Raw genomic sequence first — 18,316 nt, forward strand, 5'->3', positions numbered from 1 at the left:
GGTAGGGCTGGGTATCAAATCTTGGGCCTCATGTATGCTAGCCACTTTACTAACTAAGCCACACCCCAGCCCTCATTCTCTTATATAGCAAATATTTTGCAGAACAGTTACTTATTGGCCCAGCAGTCTACTGGGCACTTTAGAGAGGTTCTTTTATTTTAAAAGTACAAGTGTCATGTGAGTGAATACCAATACGAGCTCTTAGGGAAATGAGGCACTCAGTCTGAGCAAACTGGAGTTCCTTGCTCTAGCATACATGGTAAGTGAATGGTGCAGCTGGCTTCACATGCAATCTGCCTGCCTCTGGACTCTGAGCTCGTGACCATTCTGTGGCACTACCCACTGCACAGCACAGTGCCCACACAGCCTGGGTTCCCATCCCTGGAGGCTGTCTTGGAAGGTAGAGAGCTCACCGGACTGGTCAAGAGACACAGGTTCTAAAGGAACTGCCATTTCCCTTGTTCTGTGACTCTACACATGTTTCTTAGAGTTTTGAGCCCTCCTGGCAGCCATGTTTGCTTCAGCTAGTAATGCTTAGATCGAATATGTTGAATATATTGCAAGTTCCCCCTCCAGCTATATAAGACTTGGGGAATGGATTGCGCTCTACTCTATACCTTGGTGAGGGTGCTGCTAGAACACGTTGGTGAAGGAGACGAGGCAGAGATGGGGTCAAAACCATCAGGTCAACTCAAAGACCTGGGGAAGGGTCAGAATCCTACTGCCCACAGCTATGTCTTCTATTTGAGTACAAAATAGAAAATGTCTTTCCATTAGCGAGTGCGTGCTTGTGCTGAAGTGTGTGTACTTCCATTCCCCCACCCTAACCCTTCTGTTCTTTTTCAGTCATAGAAGGCAAAGGCCTGATGAGCAGGGAGCCTGGCATCTGCGATCCCTATGTGAAGGTATCTGATGGGGTGAGAGGCAGGTGTGGGGTACTGAGTTGGACTCTCAAGGTCCAAGGACACCTATGGGTTAGTGACCATTCACCACCTCATTCACTGGGTCTCTGGGCATTCATGAGGCCCCACGCTGGTCTAGACTCTTGTTCTTTTGATTGACTTGTTCCCTAAGGCTTTGGTCAAGAGCTAGAGTCCTTAGGGTGATCTTGGTGATCCACGTGGTGACTGTGCTGGTGACTGAAACACAGGCTTTCTAGTGGACACGGCATCCTCACCCCCTTCCCTACCCAACCAGAGGCAGAGAGAGCAGTCAGACTTGGGCAGGAGAGCAGGAGGGGTTTCCCTGAGGGCTGGGAGATCTTTCTGAGTTAGACCCTGGCAATGAGTCCAGAGGACCACAGGGGTAAAGATACAGGAAGCCAAAGGCCAGGGGCATACCAGACTGTAGCAGCCAAGATGCCAGGTGCAGGCCTGACGCTCTCTTCCCTTTAAGTCCAGAAACCCTTCCTGCCAAGAGCTGGAGAATGGCTTTGTAGGAACAGGCTGGCTGCCTGAGGCCTGGGAGGAAGAGGACTGTAGTGAAAACATGGTCTTGGGGCCGCTTGGGGTGGGACAAGGGCAGAATGCCCAAGAGCACCTGGGGACCTAAGAGGGAGGAGGCCTTTGGCTTAGGGGAAACCTCCCTGGTCTAGGGAAGAATAGAGATGATAAGCTTATACCTTCTCTCTATCTTACTACCACCACCATGACTCCCTGTCCTGGTGTGCGTTCTACTGGCCGCAGGCAGGTTCCTTGTTTGCGATGGGGACTCTACTCTGTGGTCTTCTCAGGCTGGCTTGAGGAACACGGGGAAAGCTTTTACTTTGGAGCCTCGCAGAACTAGCTGTTCCGAGCTAGCTGTGGGGCTTGGGTGACTGTGTCTCTATGATCACCTAATGCTATTACTTTCTCTACTCAACGAAGGTTTCTTTGATCCCAGAAGACAGCCAGCTCCCCTGCCAGACCACACAGATCATTCCAGACTGCCGAGACCCAGCTTTCCACGAGCACTTCTTCTTGTAAGAGTCAGGACCGGCTTGGCCCTTGAGAGGAGAGGCAGGGAGGGGTTTGCCTGGAAAGATCTCAGTTCGCCAGATCTAGACACAGATCTGAGCAGAACAACAGTGACTTCTGAAGGATGCCTTTGTTGTCTCCTCCCCGGTGTCCTTGCATCCCTGGCCGAGGGCCCAGCAGCGGGGCCTACAGGAATAATGTGTCACTTGGCTGTCTCTCCTAACTACAGTAACTAGCTTAGGGCTGGCAGCACTCCCCCTACTCCCCCCCCCCCCAAAAAAAAGAGAAGCCGGTTGGTTTCCCACTGCCTCTGGCCAAGTTCTCACCTTCAATAGAAGGAATTTTCCAAGCTGAAGGGCGGGTATTACCTGTGCATCCCTTTTCATTTAAACTCATTAACCTCCCTGAGCCCCAGCTTCCTCATTTGTAGAATGGAGTTAATAATAGTTTCTTCCTGGGGAGCTTGGGACTCTTTAAGTGGGACGTGGGGCAGCGCCCATTGGCGGGAGAGCTGCTGCTGTTGTTGTTATATTATTTCTGTCCCTCCTCTCTGGATGCTCCAGGGCCAGTGGGAAGGGCATGGGCATTGACCCTTTTCCTGTTAGTGAGAGCGAATCATAATATTTTGGTTTGCTTCTCATTTCACAAGGTAATTCTGGACAATACGGGCGAACAGAAGGAAGAGAATAGAAAACCCTCAGCATCCTCCTCCTACTCACATAAGATAGGAGTTGCTCTGTTTCTTGTCAGATCTCTCTTTCTGTGGACGTGCACCTCTCTGTGTGTTTACAACACAGGACTGTTTTATGACCGTGTGTTCTGGCCTCTCTTTTGTCCCTAACAATGTAGTATGAATGCTATTATGCACGTGAGGACGCAGCTCCCACACGGTGGCACTATATTTAGCAAGTTGTATAGATGCCGGCTCAGCTGTTGTAGTCATGGCCAGCTCCGGGAGCCTGGCCTAGAGCTGGGCCCTCCTAATGCTCTGGTGGTCTGCTTTGCTTCCTAGTCCTGTCCCAGAGGAGGGTGATCAGAAGCGTCTTCTGGTGACAGTGTGGAACCGGGCCAGTGAGACCAGGTGAGGAGAACTGCTGTGCAGGGCTGAGAACCTTCTCTGGGTTAGGGGGTGGCAGCATACTTGAGGTACTTACCTTGTGCCTTCAGGCTAAATAAGTTGCAGAGGCTGGTACCCTGAGTCCCAGTCATATGGAGGTAGTGATGAAGAGGAGGCCAAGACGTTGCCAGTGAACATTTGCAAGCTCTTGGTATCAACAAGGAGGGCTTAACCCACAGATGGCAACTAGCATACACCAAGACTCAGCTCTTAAGGTGCCCACTCTCCAGGAAGGGATACGAGGCACTGTCTGGAGATAAAGGACAGTAACAGCACACACGTAACCCAGTTCCATAGGATACTGTGCACTGTCCCCCTCTGGGCCTACTTTGCACTGAGTCACCACTGTCCCCAGCATATGCATGCCTCATGAATACTAACGAACCTCTCAAACAGAACGGGATGACTGGAGAAGAGTAAGGATGGGAAAGTGACTCGGAGAGCTTCATGGGAAGTGTGGACTTCTGAACCTGGGTAGAGAGTAGAGGTGGAAGGGTTGTTTTAGACCAGGTGTGGCATAAGCAAGCAGGAAGTAATGAGGAAGTCAGGGATAGTTGTGGTGGCCTCAGGCTGCCATGATGAGACCTGGTTCAGGTGTGCAGAGATTGTGTGTGTGTGTGTGTGTGTGTGCGCGCAGAGATTGTGTGTGTGTGTGTGTGTGTGTGTGTGTGTGTGTGTGTGTGTGTGTGTGTGTTTAAAACACACTGATCTTGCAGGCAGTGGGGGACAAAGGAGGCAGTTGTGCTTGTAAAGAATGAGAGGCAGATGTTATAGCATGGGGGAGGGGTGTAGTGGGCAAGCAGCAGGAATGATTGGCTGCTAAGGAAAGCAGGTGAGAGCATCTGCCAGCCAAGCCCAGGGGCAGGAGCATCTCGGGACTCATTTCACAGAGGTAATCTGAGAATCTGGGAGACCCGGTGGCCAGTAGCCCTTGTCCAGCACCTGGAATAGAACTGAATGCATTTCAACGGGTTCCATGTGAACGAACATCAGCTCTGATCTCCAGCCCAGATCTGGAAATGCTTGGGGGATTGAATGTTTTTTGTGTATGCACCATGTTGGAGATTGAATCCAGAGCCTCGAATATGTCAGGCAGATGTTCCAGCACTGACCTACATCCCAACTCCTGAGTTCTTTCTGGAAACCCAAGTCCCACTAGCTATCATGCGTTTTTAGGGGTCCCATTTAACCTTGATAATGAAGAGTTTTTGTTTTGATGGAATCTTCTTTTCATCAGGGAACAATGTTCATGGTATTCCTTGCCCCATCCATCCATCCACCCAGCTGCTACTGCCTGGCAACCAACATTCTAGGTGCTGAGCACTCACACAGGTTTCTGGAACAGCAGTGAAAGAGACTTGAGCCATGGATGGAGCAGAGAGCATCACGCTGATACCAGGCACCTCACTTGCTGGGTGCTGAGCTGAGTCCAGCCAAGAATACATTTGAGTAGTTTACGCTAAGTTTCCAGAAGAGGTGACCAAGGCTCAGGAAGATGGGACCTTGCTCGGGGTCACTCAGTAAAGCTAATAGGAAAAGCCAGGCAGTTGGATCTAAGTTCTGTCCTTATCATTGTGTTGCCTCCTGGCCCAAAAGGACAGAGCAGAGAGGGTGGGTTTGTGAAATGAGGCAGTGTCTGAGGACTCACCAGTCTTTAGGGGGAGTTCAGGTGCAATGTGGTCCTTCAACAGAGTTGAGATGGAGTCGGCATAGGCCCAGCCAGGTAGATCCATAAGTCCTCTGGAGAAAGGTTTTCCTCCAGTGCCAGTGGCCCCGAGTTCTGGCTGGACATTAGAATCTCCCAGGACACCTGATGGATCACAGGTGCCCAGGCAACCCAGGCACCAGATGGCTAAACCCACATTTGCATGAGCAGGCTCTCAAGGTCTACAATTAAACAGGGCCCCGTGGTGAGCTGATGAAGCCAGTTTGGTGTCTGGGATGCTGTTTGGCCACTGGGACTTACGGAGACAATACTGTCAAGAGAGTGACTGACACATTCAAGAAAGTCTTTGGTAGGGCAAGGTGAAAGAGAATGAACAGGAAGGGCATTTGAAAGTAGTACTCAGCTGTGAGAACAGGGGGAGGCATCAGATATACCTGTTGCTGGTGACATCACCAGCTGTCTGCGAAGGGAAGGTGAGATGCTGGTATCCGGAGTATCTGGGTGAGAGTGGTGTGTGCTGCTGATATCCGGATTGAATGGATGAGACAGACCACCTGGGGTGCACTGAGAGGCAGGCCCTGTATTGGAAGGGTCAGTAAACCACTTCATAAGCCCTAAAGGATGTCCAGAGGGGTGTCAGAGAAGCAGAGGGGCAGGGCAAGCTCTCGGTGGAGGTGAGGGCTGGAGATGAACCTTCCATGTGATGCAGGTAGGTAGAGCTACTGGAGGAGCTAGTGATGCAGATCACATATTTGGAAGAGAAAGGGAGGCCGGGGAAAGTGAGTCAGCCTCCAGCGAGGCCGCCTGGTCAGGGCGCTGTCTCCATCAGTTGCCTATTTTGGGAAAGTGAGATTCTTGATTAAATAAAACACAGCCAGACTCATGTTCAGAGTCCCCGCTCTGAGCTCAAGAGGCTTGGGTCGGGGCGGGCTCAGGCAGGCCTGCCTGTGGAGCAGATGGCTCCCCCAAGGCTGTCAGCACCATGCTGGCTGTTTTCAGCCGCCTGGTATTCTCAGCAGACTCCCCTCTATCAATGTCCTGAAAGAGGAGGCCTCCGGCCCCAGGGCTGCTGAGCATTCCCAAATCAAATTGTGTTTCTCTGAAGGACAGCTGTTTGACTTCTCGACGGGAAAGGCCGTTACGGGAGACAAACATTAACTGACCTGTTTTTTTCCCCCGAGTCAAGCATTTTCTATACATTATCTCATTTAATGCGGGTCATGAGGGGTGAGAATTATGATTCCTTCCCTTCAAACGTCATAATGCTTGAGGTTATATAACAGCTGGCACTTAACAAGCATCTATTCTATGTGGACATTAAGCCCATGGCATGCCTTATCTAATTTAATCCCCACTCAGCTCTTTTATGGCCGAGGAAACAGGCACAGAATGGTTATGTAACTCATCCAAAGTAACACAGCTGGAATGTAGGGAAAGGAAAAAAAAAGTTAGCTGCAAATCCAGGCAGTTGGATGTGCTTGTGGTCACATCCCAGTGCACTGGCCTACTTCTTGTACATGACAAATGACTCCAAAACCTTCCTCTTCCCAGTCAGTGACTTGCTCCTCCAACCTTGAGATGTTTCCTCAATACACGTAGTGGAGCTTTATAGGCCACCTAGTCGAATGTGCAGTGGGCACGTTCTGAGACCTGCAGGCACCAAGAAGGAGAGGAGAGGTCCTCCCCGTGGTGGCTGCAGATCCGAGTTTGAATCCCCAGCACACAGGGAAAAAGCCAGCCATTGCAGCACACAAGCCTATAACCCCTAGCACTGTGGGGTTTAGAGACTGATGATGGGGCTTCCCAGCTGCCTGCCTAATTCCAGCTTCAGTGAGAGGCCTTGTCCTGACAGAACATGGTGGAGAGTGGGGGTGAGGGGGCCTGAAGTTATCATCTGTGCCCACACCACCCAACATGGGCACATAGAATCCTGGAAGGGGAGCTGCAGAGCTCAGCTGCGGGTGTCAGCATCTCGGCAGGAGCTAAGGAGAGCCACTTTCACTGGCTGTATGACTGTGGACCTGCCCTTCCCCAGCTCCATGCCTCAGTTTCCTTATCTGTAAAATCCAGCCATCTCCAGGGCTTTCTATTTCAATTTCAGACTTCTGTGAATATTAAGCAGTTACAAACAAACAAACAAACAAACAAACAAAAGTATAGACCTTTTCAAAGATAAGTAAAGATAGAAGGCAGGGGGCTGGTGAGATGGCTCAGTGGGTAAGAGCACCCGACTGCTCTTCCGAAGGTCCGAAGTTCAAATCCCAGCAACCACATGGTGGCTCACAACCATCTGTAACGAGATCTGACTCCCTCTTCTGGAGTGTCTGAAGACAGCTACAGTGTACTTACATATAATAAATAAATAAATCTTAAAAAAAAAAAAAAGATAGAAGGCAGGTATGAACCCCCAGAGATGCATAGCGCCAATCCATCCTTTATCACTATGTAGTTTTCTTCCTCTGGGCCCCACCCATTTCTCCCTCCTCCAGTGTATCACTTTCCTATGTTATCAGTATCTCTCGGTCTGTCTGTCTATCTGTCTGTCTGTCTATATGACAACTCCTAAAGACACAGAACCATGAAGACACAATCACACTCAGAATGATAGTAATCTGTCTAATTCCTCAGTGCTTTGAACATGGAGCTAAGCCATTTGGAAGTCCTCTTGGATGATAAGCGGAAGCTGAACTGGAGCTTCTAATATTGTTTATAGCACTTTCTGAACTTGTACCCAGAGAACAACTTTGGAGAGAGATGTAACTGTTCCCCTGAAAGACAGACATTTGACTCATCAATGTGAAAGACCATTATGGAAGGAAATGAATAAATTTAAGAAAAGCACACACACACACACACACACATATATACATACAATATATACATATGTAATTAAAGAATACAATCTTATTTGATAACCTGTGGCTGCATATATGCAAGGTCTTTTTTGTCCTGTGTCAGATAGCACCCTCAATACTCTGGGGCAGCCTCTCCTTTAACCCTTCTATGGACAGGATCTTTGTCAAGGATAGAGTGACCTGATATCAGAAAGCTTATGACCAGTGATGGATGGGTCATGCACGTAACACAAAGAAAAAAAGTGAATAGAAAACATATGTCCTCAGTTTAAGGCATCAAACTAGAAATAAAAATCATAAAACCCTATGAAACAAAATCGTTTAAGGCTCTTGAATGAGTAGATTAATGTGCTTTCCCCCAGGATGTAATAAGTCTCGTCTTGCGGCAAGCTGAGCAGTTCTGCTGCGCACTCCATAAAGTTGCCTCTGAGCCTCGTATTGGCTCTCTGAGATGCACCTCCTCCTCTTTCTGGCTCTGCTCAGGAGGCGTCCTGTGAGCTCCCATGCCCCAACTACCTCTTGTGCCTCCATAGCTTGTTGCCCTCGCTGTTCATCTGTCAATCTCTCTCTGTCTAGTGCCAGGCCCTGTATTGCTGTCTTGAACTGCTATTTAAATTCCTGCCTATTTGTCATGTTTCCTTAACACTGGGGCTCCATGCCCAGCGCCTGCCAACCATGGGCGTGATGGATTCCCCCATTTGTCAAGCCTTTGCCGAGTGCAGAAGCCTGGAGCTGGAGCCTTGGCAGTAGGCAGGGACCGAGGCATGGTTCCAGAGCCTCTTCACGGAGGGAAATTGCCATCCTCTCCTGTGAGGGCCCAAGTTGGTAAGCCGGCTGGTCGGTGCCTTGCCGTATGCTCAGGCTACTTATATAAGCAGTTCTTCCTCCAAAGGGTTTTCAAAGCAGCCTTTAGAAGTAGCTAATTGAAGAACACTCCGAGAGAGGTCCCTGCTTGTGGACGTTAATTGTGACAGTTTACTCTGCCTGAACGATCATGAAATCACTGGAGGCCCCTTAGCAGGGCTGCAAAGCTCAAGGGAGGCTATTAACCATTTAGCATTCTCTAAGCACCAGGGAATAAAAATTCCACTTACAGCAGAGCAGGGGGAGGCAATGTTTATTACGACGAAAGCCCAAGCCTGGAGACAGGGAAGTCTACAGCGGCAGCCAGCATTGAGTGCAGAGCGTACTTTACCTCACTGGCAGCCAGGACTCTCCCAAATGTGCTGACGAGAAAAACAAACTTGCTAGGAGCACATTGGTAGAGTCTCTAAAGGCTATCCCTGAATGGCAGCTATCTGGATGTCTGCTGCCGTGGCAGTCTAGCCTGCTTCCAAGAGGGAAGAGTGTTCAGAACGGCAGGGTAGGAAGGTGAAGGGGTACTTAGTTAGGGTGACTGCATTACCCTCCTTGAGCAAATCATTAATGGGGCCTTGTATGACGGGGACAAGGAGAAGGAGGTAGCCACGAGTCACTGCTAGAGAAGCAGCCAATGATGCCATGGAGTGAGATAGCCGTGGCTATGGTTCAGAACATGGATTGACAGGCAGGTGGCAGTGCTCCATGCCCCTGCCCCTCACTTGGCTTGGGTGCCTGGGAGAAGCTAGTTTTGTTGTGCTTACAACTATCAGGTGGCAAGCTGCCACCCTTTCCGGAGAATCCAAACAATATGTATTTATGGAAGCTTCTCGACCTCGCCTTGACCATGGGTGGGTACGTGTAGAATCCCTGGAGAGCTTTCCCTGTGCTCCCATGCCCAGACGCTACCTTGAACTAACTGCGTTTGGATCTAGGCACGAACTCTGCAGCTCAAAGTCTCAAGGCAGGTTTTGTAGGCAGCCCTTTGAGGCTGCTGAGAACTGCCTCCTGGGCCTGACCCCTGAAGACTGGCTTCCTGGGAGGTACATCTGCAGGGAGTTTTACCAACTCCCCCTGCCAATCGGGGCAGGCCAGATGCTCTCCGTGGGTCTCTCAGATAGTGAGAACTAGGCTGCCAGGGCTATGCTCCAGTCTAAATACGTATGCTGTTTCTAGATAGTAATTAAACCAGTCTACAAAGAAATCTGAGTTGAGAGCTAGAGAAAGAAAGGAAGGGAAGAAAAACAAAGCAGAATCAAAACTCACAAAAGGCTCAAGTATCAAGCTCAAGTAGAGTGTGGTACAACAGAGGTCCTTAAAAATACCATTGCAAAAGCAGTGGCTGTTCCCCTATGATGATTTGAAAGCAAAAATCGCTAACAATCCCACCTACCAGACACAGCCATTGTTTCTCTTTTGTGGCTCTGTTTTCCATGAAATTTCAGGTTGGCATACGCCAACAAGTGTTGGCATTTCATTGGCATTCATCGATGGCATCGCTATTAAAAGCTGCCAATCAGTTCGTGATGGTTGGACATTCTCTAGGCACTTTGAATTCCTGCTACCCAAGAGGCCCCAGTTCGAACTCTACCCCTCACCAGAGTCTGGCAATGTATGAGGCCTGACCTTGGTTTGTGCCTGCCTGCCCTGTTGACAGTCCGGTCAGATGGTCATTGTGACTTTTGTATGTCAGGTATGTTTGGAACTCGGACTCCAGCCATCTGAGAACTGCTAAGGTCCTGCTTGGCTGTGAGGCAAGGCTGTGTGAGTGGAGGCCCCATAACTTTCTGCTTACTGCATGTCCCCAGCTGAGGTGGTGGCTAAGAATCTCTGATGGGGACAACCCTCTCCACCTAGCCAGCACTAGGACAGCTAACCTCCTCAAGGTAGCCTGAGCTCCCATGGCATCAGAGAGTGCAGCATCTGCTCAGGTTTTCTCGGACCTGACTAATAAATACTAAGTATTCTGTGACCTTGGGAAGGGGACCGAAGTCAATACTAAGTATTCTGTGACCTTGGGAAGGGGACCGAGCAAGCTTGGTGCTTTCCTCTAGAGACTGAGTAGAACTTCTCTGCCCACCTCACAAAGTGGGAAGAAGGAAGGAACTGAAGCAGGCGGAGGTGCTCTTAGGAAGCCACGCGTAGACTGTGGAACCTTTGACTTCCTTGAACAGACCGTGGGAGACTCACTCTCTGCTCTCCTTCCAGGCAGCATACGCTTATTGGCTGCATGAGCTTTGGGGTGAGGTCTCTCTTGACTCCGGACAAGGTGAGTTGCTGGGAAGCTCCTGAAGCAATAGCCCACCAAGGCCCTGGCTGGTATAGTCACGTTGACCCTGGAAATGCTTGGCTTGAGCTGCTCTCTGTGATGTTGTGTCCCACTGAGGTAGATGTTGGTAGTCTAAATTACAGGCTGCTGTTGTCACTGGCCTGGCTGAGGGTTTGGGTTCCCTTACAGAGGGGAGTTTGGCAGCCCCTAGGCTCCCTAGGAAGTGCTGAGTCTGGCAGATGCCAGGATGCCATAAAGGGTCCTCTTGATCTGTCTTCTGGGCTCAGGAGACGCTTGGATGGGGCTAGAAAGCACTGACACTGATTGCAGTCCTCTTAGGCTGGCTGAGGACACAGGCTCAGGATTCTCTTCTTTGCATCACTGTCACTTAGCTGGCCTTACTTGGCTCTGCAGCCCCAAACTAAAAGCTTAGGAGTCGGGAGGGGTACATGGCTTTTGCACATCTTGAAAATGTCCTTGTGGCCCATTTTGAGACCCTACCACGCAGCTTTGTGTCCTGGAATGATGTCAAGAGATGGCTCCTGTGCGGGTTCTCTTGATCTCCCGGCCATAGCTGTGGCTTTGGTCTCCTCAGAAAGGTGCTGCTCATGGAGACTGCACAGGGGTCTTGAGTATCTGCTTTTGTGGCCTCTCCACTGTTCTTCACTCTTTCCCTTTTGTTCTGTAAACAGATATTTAATGAGCACCTACTGTTTACCAGGCTCAATATTAGGTAGGTCAAAGAGTCTGGCTGCAGGCAGGAGGCAGGAGGCAGGAGGCAGGAGGCAGGAGGCAGGAGGCAGGAGGCAGGAGGCAGGAGGCAGGAGGCAGGAGGCAGGAGGCAGGAGGCAGGAGGGAGGCAGGAGGCAAAGCCCGTAACTGTCCAGGCATAAGAGGCTAAGGGAGGATCACTTCCGTCCAGAAAATCAGGGAAGGCTTCCTGAAGGTGTAAATGGCAACCTTGGGGCACGGAGGCTGAACCATCTGCTTTGGGGGAATAATGGCCAGCTGCAGGTGTTTGTTTGTTTGTCTGTTTTTGAAGGGTTAGTGGTAGCTTGACCTGTGCCTTCTGCTTCTCTGGACTGATCATATCTTTCCTTCTCTCACGACAGGAGATCAGTGGCTGGTACTATCTGCTAGGGGAGGACCTGGGTCGGACCAAGCACCTCAAGGTGGCTAGGCGGCGGCTCCAGCCCCTGAGAGGTGTGTACAAGCCCTTCGAAGCTCCCTGACCCTGACTGAGTGAGGCATTAACCTCTGCCTCTCTGGCATTTCTTGCCAGTGCCTATAAGATTGCAGGCTACTCCTGACCATATGATAGACTTTGAGTTTGTGCCACCTCGCTTCACACAGATCAGTCCCCTGCTCCACTCACAGAAGCTTCAGGACTTCCCAAAATTCTCCTTCCCAGACTCTATGTCTCAGAAGCCCCCCATCCCCGTGGCACCTTGCTGACCATTAGAACCCCACCACCATAGGCACGCATGTTTCTAGGGCCTGCCATGGCCCTGAGACTCCGGGCTTGGATTACATGTTCCTTCGGTACTGTTCTTTCCCTCACAGCCCTGGCTCTCAAGCCTCTGTTTGCTCTGAGCCTTGGCATCCTCCTATCCTGGAAGGCAGGAATTGTCCCGACAGTCTCACCCATGGTCGGTTTGTGCTTGGGCCCTCATGCCAGTAGGAGCTTTCTGACTCAGCTCTATTATCTTCTAGACATGCTGTTGAGAATGCCAGGAGAGGGGGACCCTGAGAACGGGGAGAAACTCCAGGTAGGTGGGCACACTCCTGGCTGGGGCTGGTAGAACCTGAGCATGGCTCCAGGGTCTCTGGTGGTTCTCCTCTTTGTCAGCCTCTTGGTTCTGGAAGTGACCGTGAAAGAGGGCAGCTTGGGATTTGGAACACAGCAAGTCATGCCTTGTGAAAGAGAGTTCTTAACTTTCCTAAGGTGTGGCATTGGAAATTGCCCTGTACATAGGTCTTGGTCATTCGTGACCTTTGCAGGGATGGGAGAGAGCCAGGAAATGTAGGTGACTGGATCTTTCTGAGTTTTCTTTTCTTTTCTCTCCTTTTCTCTCCTTCCCTTCCCTTCCCTTCCCCTCCCCTCTCCTCTTCCCTTCACTTTCCTTTCCTTTCCTTTTCTCTTTTTCTTTTTTCTCTTCTCTTCTCTTCTCTTCTCTTCTCTTCTCTTCTCTTCTCTTCTCTTCTCTTCTCTTCTTTTCTTTTCTTTTCTTTCTCTCTCCCTCCCCCCTTTCTTCTTTTTTGCCTCTAGAAATAGAATCCTCCCTTCCCTCAGGTCCCCAGAACTTCTCTGTCTCTGAGAACCATGGCACCTTCACAGGTTAAGCCTGCTGGGGCTAAGAAGCAGCCGTAACTCTGAATCAGAAAGTGACGGGTTTCTGGCTTCCTACCAGCTGTGAATCTGGAGAGGAACGTCATACAGGGATTTGGGTGAATTGTCCAAAGTTAACTCCATCTCTTTGGAGAACCTGTCATGGTGACTCACGGTTTTCTTTAGTAGGAGAAGGAAAATCAAACTCTCTACGATCAATCAGCCCCTGGGGTGAGATTGTGATCTAACTCTCATCACCTCCTGTGAGGTGGCTGTCACCACCCCACCTTACAGATAAGAGGACATATAGATCTTAGGTGTTATGTCACTGTGGCCACTCAGCCAGCAAGAGATTGGCAGAGCCTCTTTATCTCTTCTGGGCACCATGCCACACGGTCTCTGGAGTGTGTCCTCACCAAGGAGACCTGAGATGTCAGTGCTCCTTGACCTCTTGTATTGCAGTTAACCCCTTGGGTGCTATTGTGCACCCGTTCATCCAATCCCTTGGACACTATGGGGTGGTTTACACCTGTGCCGACCCCAGCCTGCTGCTGGGTTCTGGACAGAGCCTTGGCTCACTCCCTTGTGGAACATACAGTTCAACATATCACTGGCCATCACAGTAGCTGCCTGCCGCCTGCAGCTTCTGAGCACCTGGCTGGAGCAAGCAGAGCTGAGGAACAGAGCCACAGCTTCTAGTTCGTGTTAGGTAACGTCAGCGTGTCCTGTGCAAACATCCAGCCTCTCTTATAGTGCTTGGATAATCTGCCAGATGTGTTTTTTATGGCTTCACTAGGAGTCTAGAGGCTTCCTCTAGCTCCAGGGATAGCTCCAAAGATCTCCCCACTCTCTGTGTGGAGAGAGTAACTATGGGCCCACCCTAGGAATATGTGGGAATGACTTGGATACCTGCGTTGCAGGTCTCTAGGTGGCCCATGAAAGACCTGCTTTGTGTTAGATTCCTGTCTACTGTCCCATGTCCCCGAGGACACTGTTCTGAGTTGGATTTGGGGGTTTGTGCACCTGATGATGTCCACAGTGCTCAGCAGAGACAGTGACTGGCAGAGGTGTGGGGAAGTGAGAGGTCACTTATTCAAATCCTCCATTTGAAAGACCTTGAGGTGTAGGTCACCTGCCCAGGGTCACTCAGCAATCAAACCAAGGCACAGCCTCTGTTCTAACTACATGAGTGAGCAGGTGGGCTTTTCTGGGGGTCTCCTAGGAGGGCAGAGGGGCTTGGGTTCATGCTGTGCTACCCACGAGAACTGATCCTGGGATGTCAAGGTACTGACTGCAGGCCTGGGTCCTAACCTGGCATTTGACTGTAACCTCTCTAGGCCTCCCCTTCTTTGTTGTTACGATGTGGAGTCAGGTGCCCCGTGGCTGGGAGCCCATTTGCACATTTGACCATTTGGTCTGCGTGCCATCATTTCCTTCGCATAGCCTGTCTATTGTGAATTCAGAAGCTGACTCTTAAGTAGCTCCTGAGTGTCCATCAGCCTCCAGATGTTTCGAATGCCCTGACTTAAGATGGGTTGTTTATGGGTATAGTGTTCACAGCATCCTGGATTGTCCCCATTGGGCTGGTCTACTGGATTTTGGACCCTGGGACTCACAAGGAGGTGTGCTGTTACAGAACAGGGTGTGTTTTCTGCTTGAGTTTCCCTCCAGCAGGCAGTCAGGGCTGTTTGTGAGAACACTGCTCTCACAGAGCGTCCCAGGGCAGAGAATGCAGCCAGAACAAAGGCGCCCTCTCCCCGCCAGCCAGGCCCGAGGAATACTAACTAGTTGACAGGAATTTTAATATAAAACTCTCCCTCTTCCTTGTCATTCTGAGGTTTCAGGAAGCCTTCGGGCTTATCTGCAGAGGCACACAGCACAGACAGGGCCCGGGGAGGTGAGAGGTGATTTCCTGCCATTCTTCTGAGAGGCGGGCTTCCCAGGGCGGTCATGCCAGGCTGACAGGGTGCAGTGTGGGCTCCCGCTACTGGGGGGGGAGAGCTGGGTTTTCATGGGGAGGCAGCCGAGGCAGGATCCGCAGCCATGAACCGCTTCAATGGGCTCTGCAAAGTGTGTTCAGAACGCCGCTACCGGCAGGTGGGTGCTTGATCCCCTGGGTACTGTGATAGTGGGAATCAGGGATGGGGCTCATCCATATAGAATCTCTCTCTCCACAAGCCCATCTATGCCTCCCCCTGTTCCCTGCAGGCACATTAGAGACAGGGGTTGGTCCCATGGCCCAGCCTGCTACCTACTGCCCCGGGTTATAGGCAGCTGAGGCCAGTTCTGAGTGTTTTCCTATCCACTGCCTGGGATCCTTGATGAGATGAGTTAGCTGTTGCTGCTTGGTTTTTGCTTTTGCTTTTATTATCTAGGAGGAGGTGATTGGAATAAAAAAAGCGCCATGTCAGGTCTGAGATTAGTGGTGCTGGGTTTGGGCTGGGGGGCTAAGGGACTCCCGAAAGCTGCAGTTTTGCTGACTTTCCTGTTTCTGGTGGGCAGCGGTACCCATGATGTCCCTTGTGTGTACTGGTGTGTGCATCTAGGTGAGGTGTGTTGTAAGCGTATGTGTATCTTTTCCTCCCGGCTGCCACCATTGCCTTGAAGTGACTCCGGGATTGCTGTGGCTCTGGAGGCCAACTTCACTGCATCTGTCTCTTAGCTCCTGGGCTGGGAGGCAGGGAAGAGTCAGGAGTGATGGTCACGTTCACCCCAAAGACTCTTCTAGAACTAGCTTTTCTTTCTTTCTTTCTTTCTTTCTTTCTTTCTTTCTTTCTTTCTTTCTTTCTTTCTTTCTTTTTAAGATTTATTTATTTATGTATGTATGTGAGTACACTGTAGCTGTACAGATGGTTGTGAGCCTTCATGTGGTTATTGGAAATTGAATTTTTTAGGATCTCTGCTTGCTCCAGCCAACCCCACTTGCTACGGTCAGCCCCGTTTGCTCCAGCCCAAAGCTTCATTTTTTATTATTATACATAAGTGCACTGTAGCTGACTTCAGACTCATCAGAAGGGGGTGTCAGATCTCATTACGGGTGATTGTGAGCCACCATGTGGTTGCTGGGATTTGAACTCAGGACCTTCTGAAGAGCACTCAGTGCTCTTACCTGCTGAGTCATCTCACCAGCCCACTTTTATTTCTTATACATAGGAATGGGGATCAGGAGTAGGGATGAAGGTAAAATATATCCAGATTTGTGTAGTGTCCAAGATGGAGGGACCACACGAATTGCCCTGACTGTAAAAAATACAGAGAAGACCCTCTTTAGAATCTGGAGCTTAACTCTATAGTGTATAGGTCACAGGCAGAGGCCCATTTCCCCCCCACCCCCACCCCCCCCCCGGCACCTGCCTCCATCACTGGGGACCCAGATGTTCTTTCTAACATTTTCCTGCACCGTTGACCTCAATCTATGCTCCCTACTTTCCTGAAGTTAGTCCCTGTGGCAAGAACATTTAGATGTTTATAAACATAAGACAGGGTGAGCGCCGGATAGGAGGTAATGAAATCCCAGGTGTTCTTGGGACCAGGGGCCAGGGCACAGGAATGTGCTGGTGACCAGAGTGGGACCTGGTACACGCATGGGCTGGACTCAGGGTAAGATGGCTCCCACATCGACGCCGGGGCAGCATTGAACATACTAGACCTTCTGTGGGACCAGAGCTCTAGCCCACTGTGGTCCCCTTTAACTGATCTATTGAGCAGCTTACAGTCGCTTGTCCCTAAAACAGGAGTGGTGACATATGGTCAAGCCCGTGGGAGGAAAAGGTGACCCCTATAAAGTCTTGTGTCTGCTGCTCACCTCCAGGGAGTAGGTAATAAATGCTGGCAGTTAGGGACAGGAGCCCACGTGTGACAGAACGTCAGATACTCTTCAGGTGCTGGCATAGCTGAGACTCGGGAGGGGCGGCAGTGCTTGCCCCTGACAGGCAAGAGAAAGAGCCACCCTGGGAAGGGCACCTGACAGGACCTGCTGAGGTTCCAGAGTCAGGAGAGGGCTGTCCCCTTTCTTGAGCCCAAGGTCAGAGAGGATCGCTGGGGGGAGTATGCCCTCACTTTGGGCCTTGCTTACCTTCTCTGTAAAATGGGCTTGCTGAAGCCGTATTCTTTGGGGTCTAGGACAGACTCTTGTCTTGGAGGACTGACTCTTTGGACACTACTCTGTGTGCTCAGAGGCCTCCATTGCAGCCTGCTCCTCCCACAGACCTGGGCAATGCTCTCATTCCTTTCTAGCCCCTTTCCCGTCACTCCTTTGCTAGCCAATGGGGTAGGATTGTTCTCCGAGGTGGCACTCAGGAGGCGGTGAAGAGCCTCCTGGCCCTGGCCGGACCAGAGTGCCAGAGCGCCACATTTATCTTCAGACCAAGGATCTGGGGCTTACCCTCCAGACAGGAGGGGCCATCCTCAGCGCCCTGTGACATAAGATTGGGGCAGGGCTAGAAGTAGTCCTGTGTGGTGTGGAAGGTAGGTCCCAAGTTCCCTGTGAGCCCCACAGAGTGGCTCCTGCTGTCTTCTCTGGGCCTCTGCTGGATTGGCAACTCGAGATCCCTCCAGCTCTCCACGTTCACTCCCGGCTTTGTTTTGCTTTCTTTCCATATTTTTTTCCTTCTCTTCCTGTCTTAGCTATGTGTTTTCCCAGAATTCTTATGGGAATAGGGTATTTTCCTGCCTCCCTCCCCCTCCCCCGCTTGTCTGTCAGATTTCCTGTTTTACAAACTTGCTTTGAATCCAGGCCCAGGACTGGTGGGAAGCAGAGCCTGGGGACCTTTGGTCACCCTGGGCTCCCGCCTGCTCCCCTTCCTCATGCCTGGCCTTGGGTTACCAGCAGGTGAATACAGTGCCCAGCCCTGAGAGACAGCTCAAGGCTCTGCATGCGGCTGTGCCCTGCCTGACCTGTGCTAGGCTTTCGGAGATGCCTTCCTCCTCTCCCCGTCTCTGTCCAGGACACCTTCTCTTTGTGCCTCATTGGGACTCACCCTGGTCTTTCCCTGCCCTAGGGGTATCTTGGGACTCCCCCTTGAAGCCATTTTTCTGACCTAAGTAATCTGAATGAGCCAGTGGGCCATGCTGCACACAGAATCGCTCTTTTTGTTTTTTGGAAGATTTTGTCTTAAAAAAATTTTTTTTAATTTTATTTTAAACTATGCTTATATGTGTGCCTGGCCATGTGTAGGTCAGAGGTGTTGGATTCCCCCCGAAGCTGGAGTTATAGGCAAATGTGAGCTGACTTGGAGACTGGGAATAGAACCCAAGAGCTAGTATTA

At 50.7% G+C, this 18,316-nt stretch overlaps 1 protein-coding gene across 9 annotated transcripts in view; it reads left to right on the top strand.

Moving 5' to 3' along the window:
• Rgs3 (regulator of G-protein signaling 3) overlaps window positions 1–18,316 on the top strand; it is a 143,185-nt gene that overhangs the window by 44,807 nt on the left and 80,062 nt on the right. For 7 of the 9 annotated variants that reach the window (XM_017320307.1, XM_006538057.3, NM_019492.3 and 4 more), the window contains 6 exons: window positions 847–905; window positions 1,866–1,960; window positions 2,968–3,036; window positions 10,660–10,720; window positions 11,833–11,923; window positions 12,434–12,489. In XM_017320307.1, coding sequence (XP_017175796.1) covers window positions 847–905; window positions 1,866–1,960; window positions 2,968–3,036; window positions 10,660–10,720; window positions 11,833–11,923; window positions 12,434–12,489 — 431 coding nt within the window. Of the gene's footprint in view, window positions 1–846; window positions 906–1,865; window positions 1,961–2,967; window positions 3,037–10,659; window positions 10,721–11,832; window positions 11,924–12,433; window positions 12,490–15,030; window positions 15,147–18,316 lie in introns of those variants that run through there. The other 2 variants (NM_134257.3, NM_001081650.2) reach the window with 1 other exon arrangement.

Source organism: Mus musculus, chromosome 4, assembly GCF_000001635.26.
Source record: "Mus musculus strain C57BL/6J chromosome 4, GRCm38.p6 C57BL/6J".
NCBI classification, from domain to species: domain Eukaryota; kingdom Metazoa; phylum Chordata; class Mammalia; order Rodentia; family Muridae; genus Mus; species Mus musculus.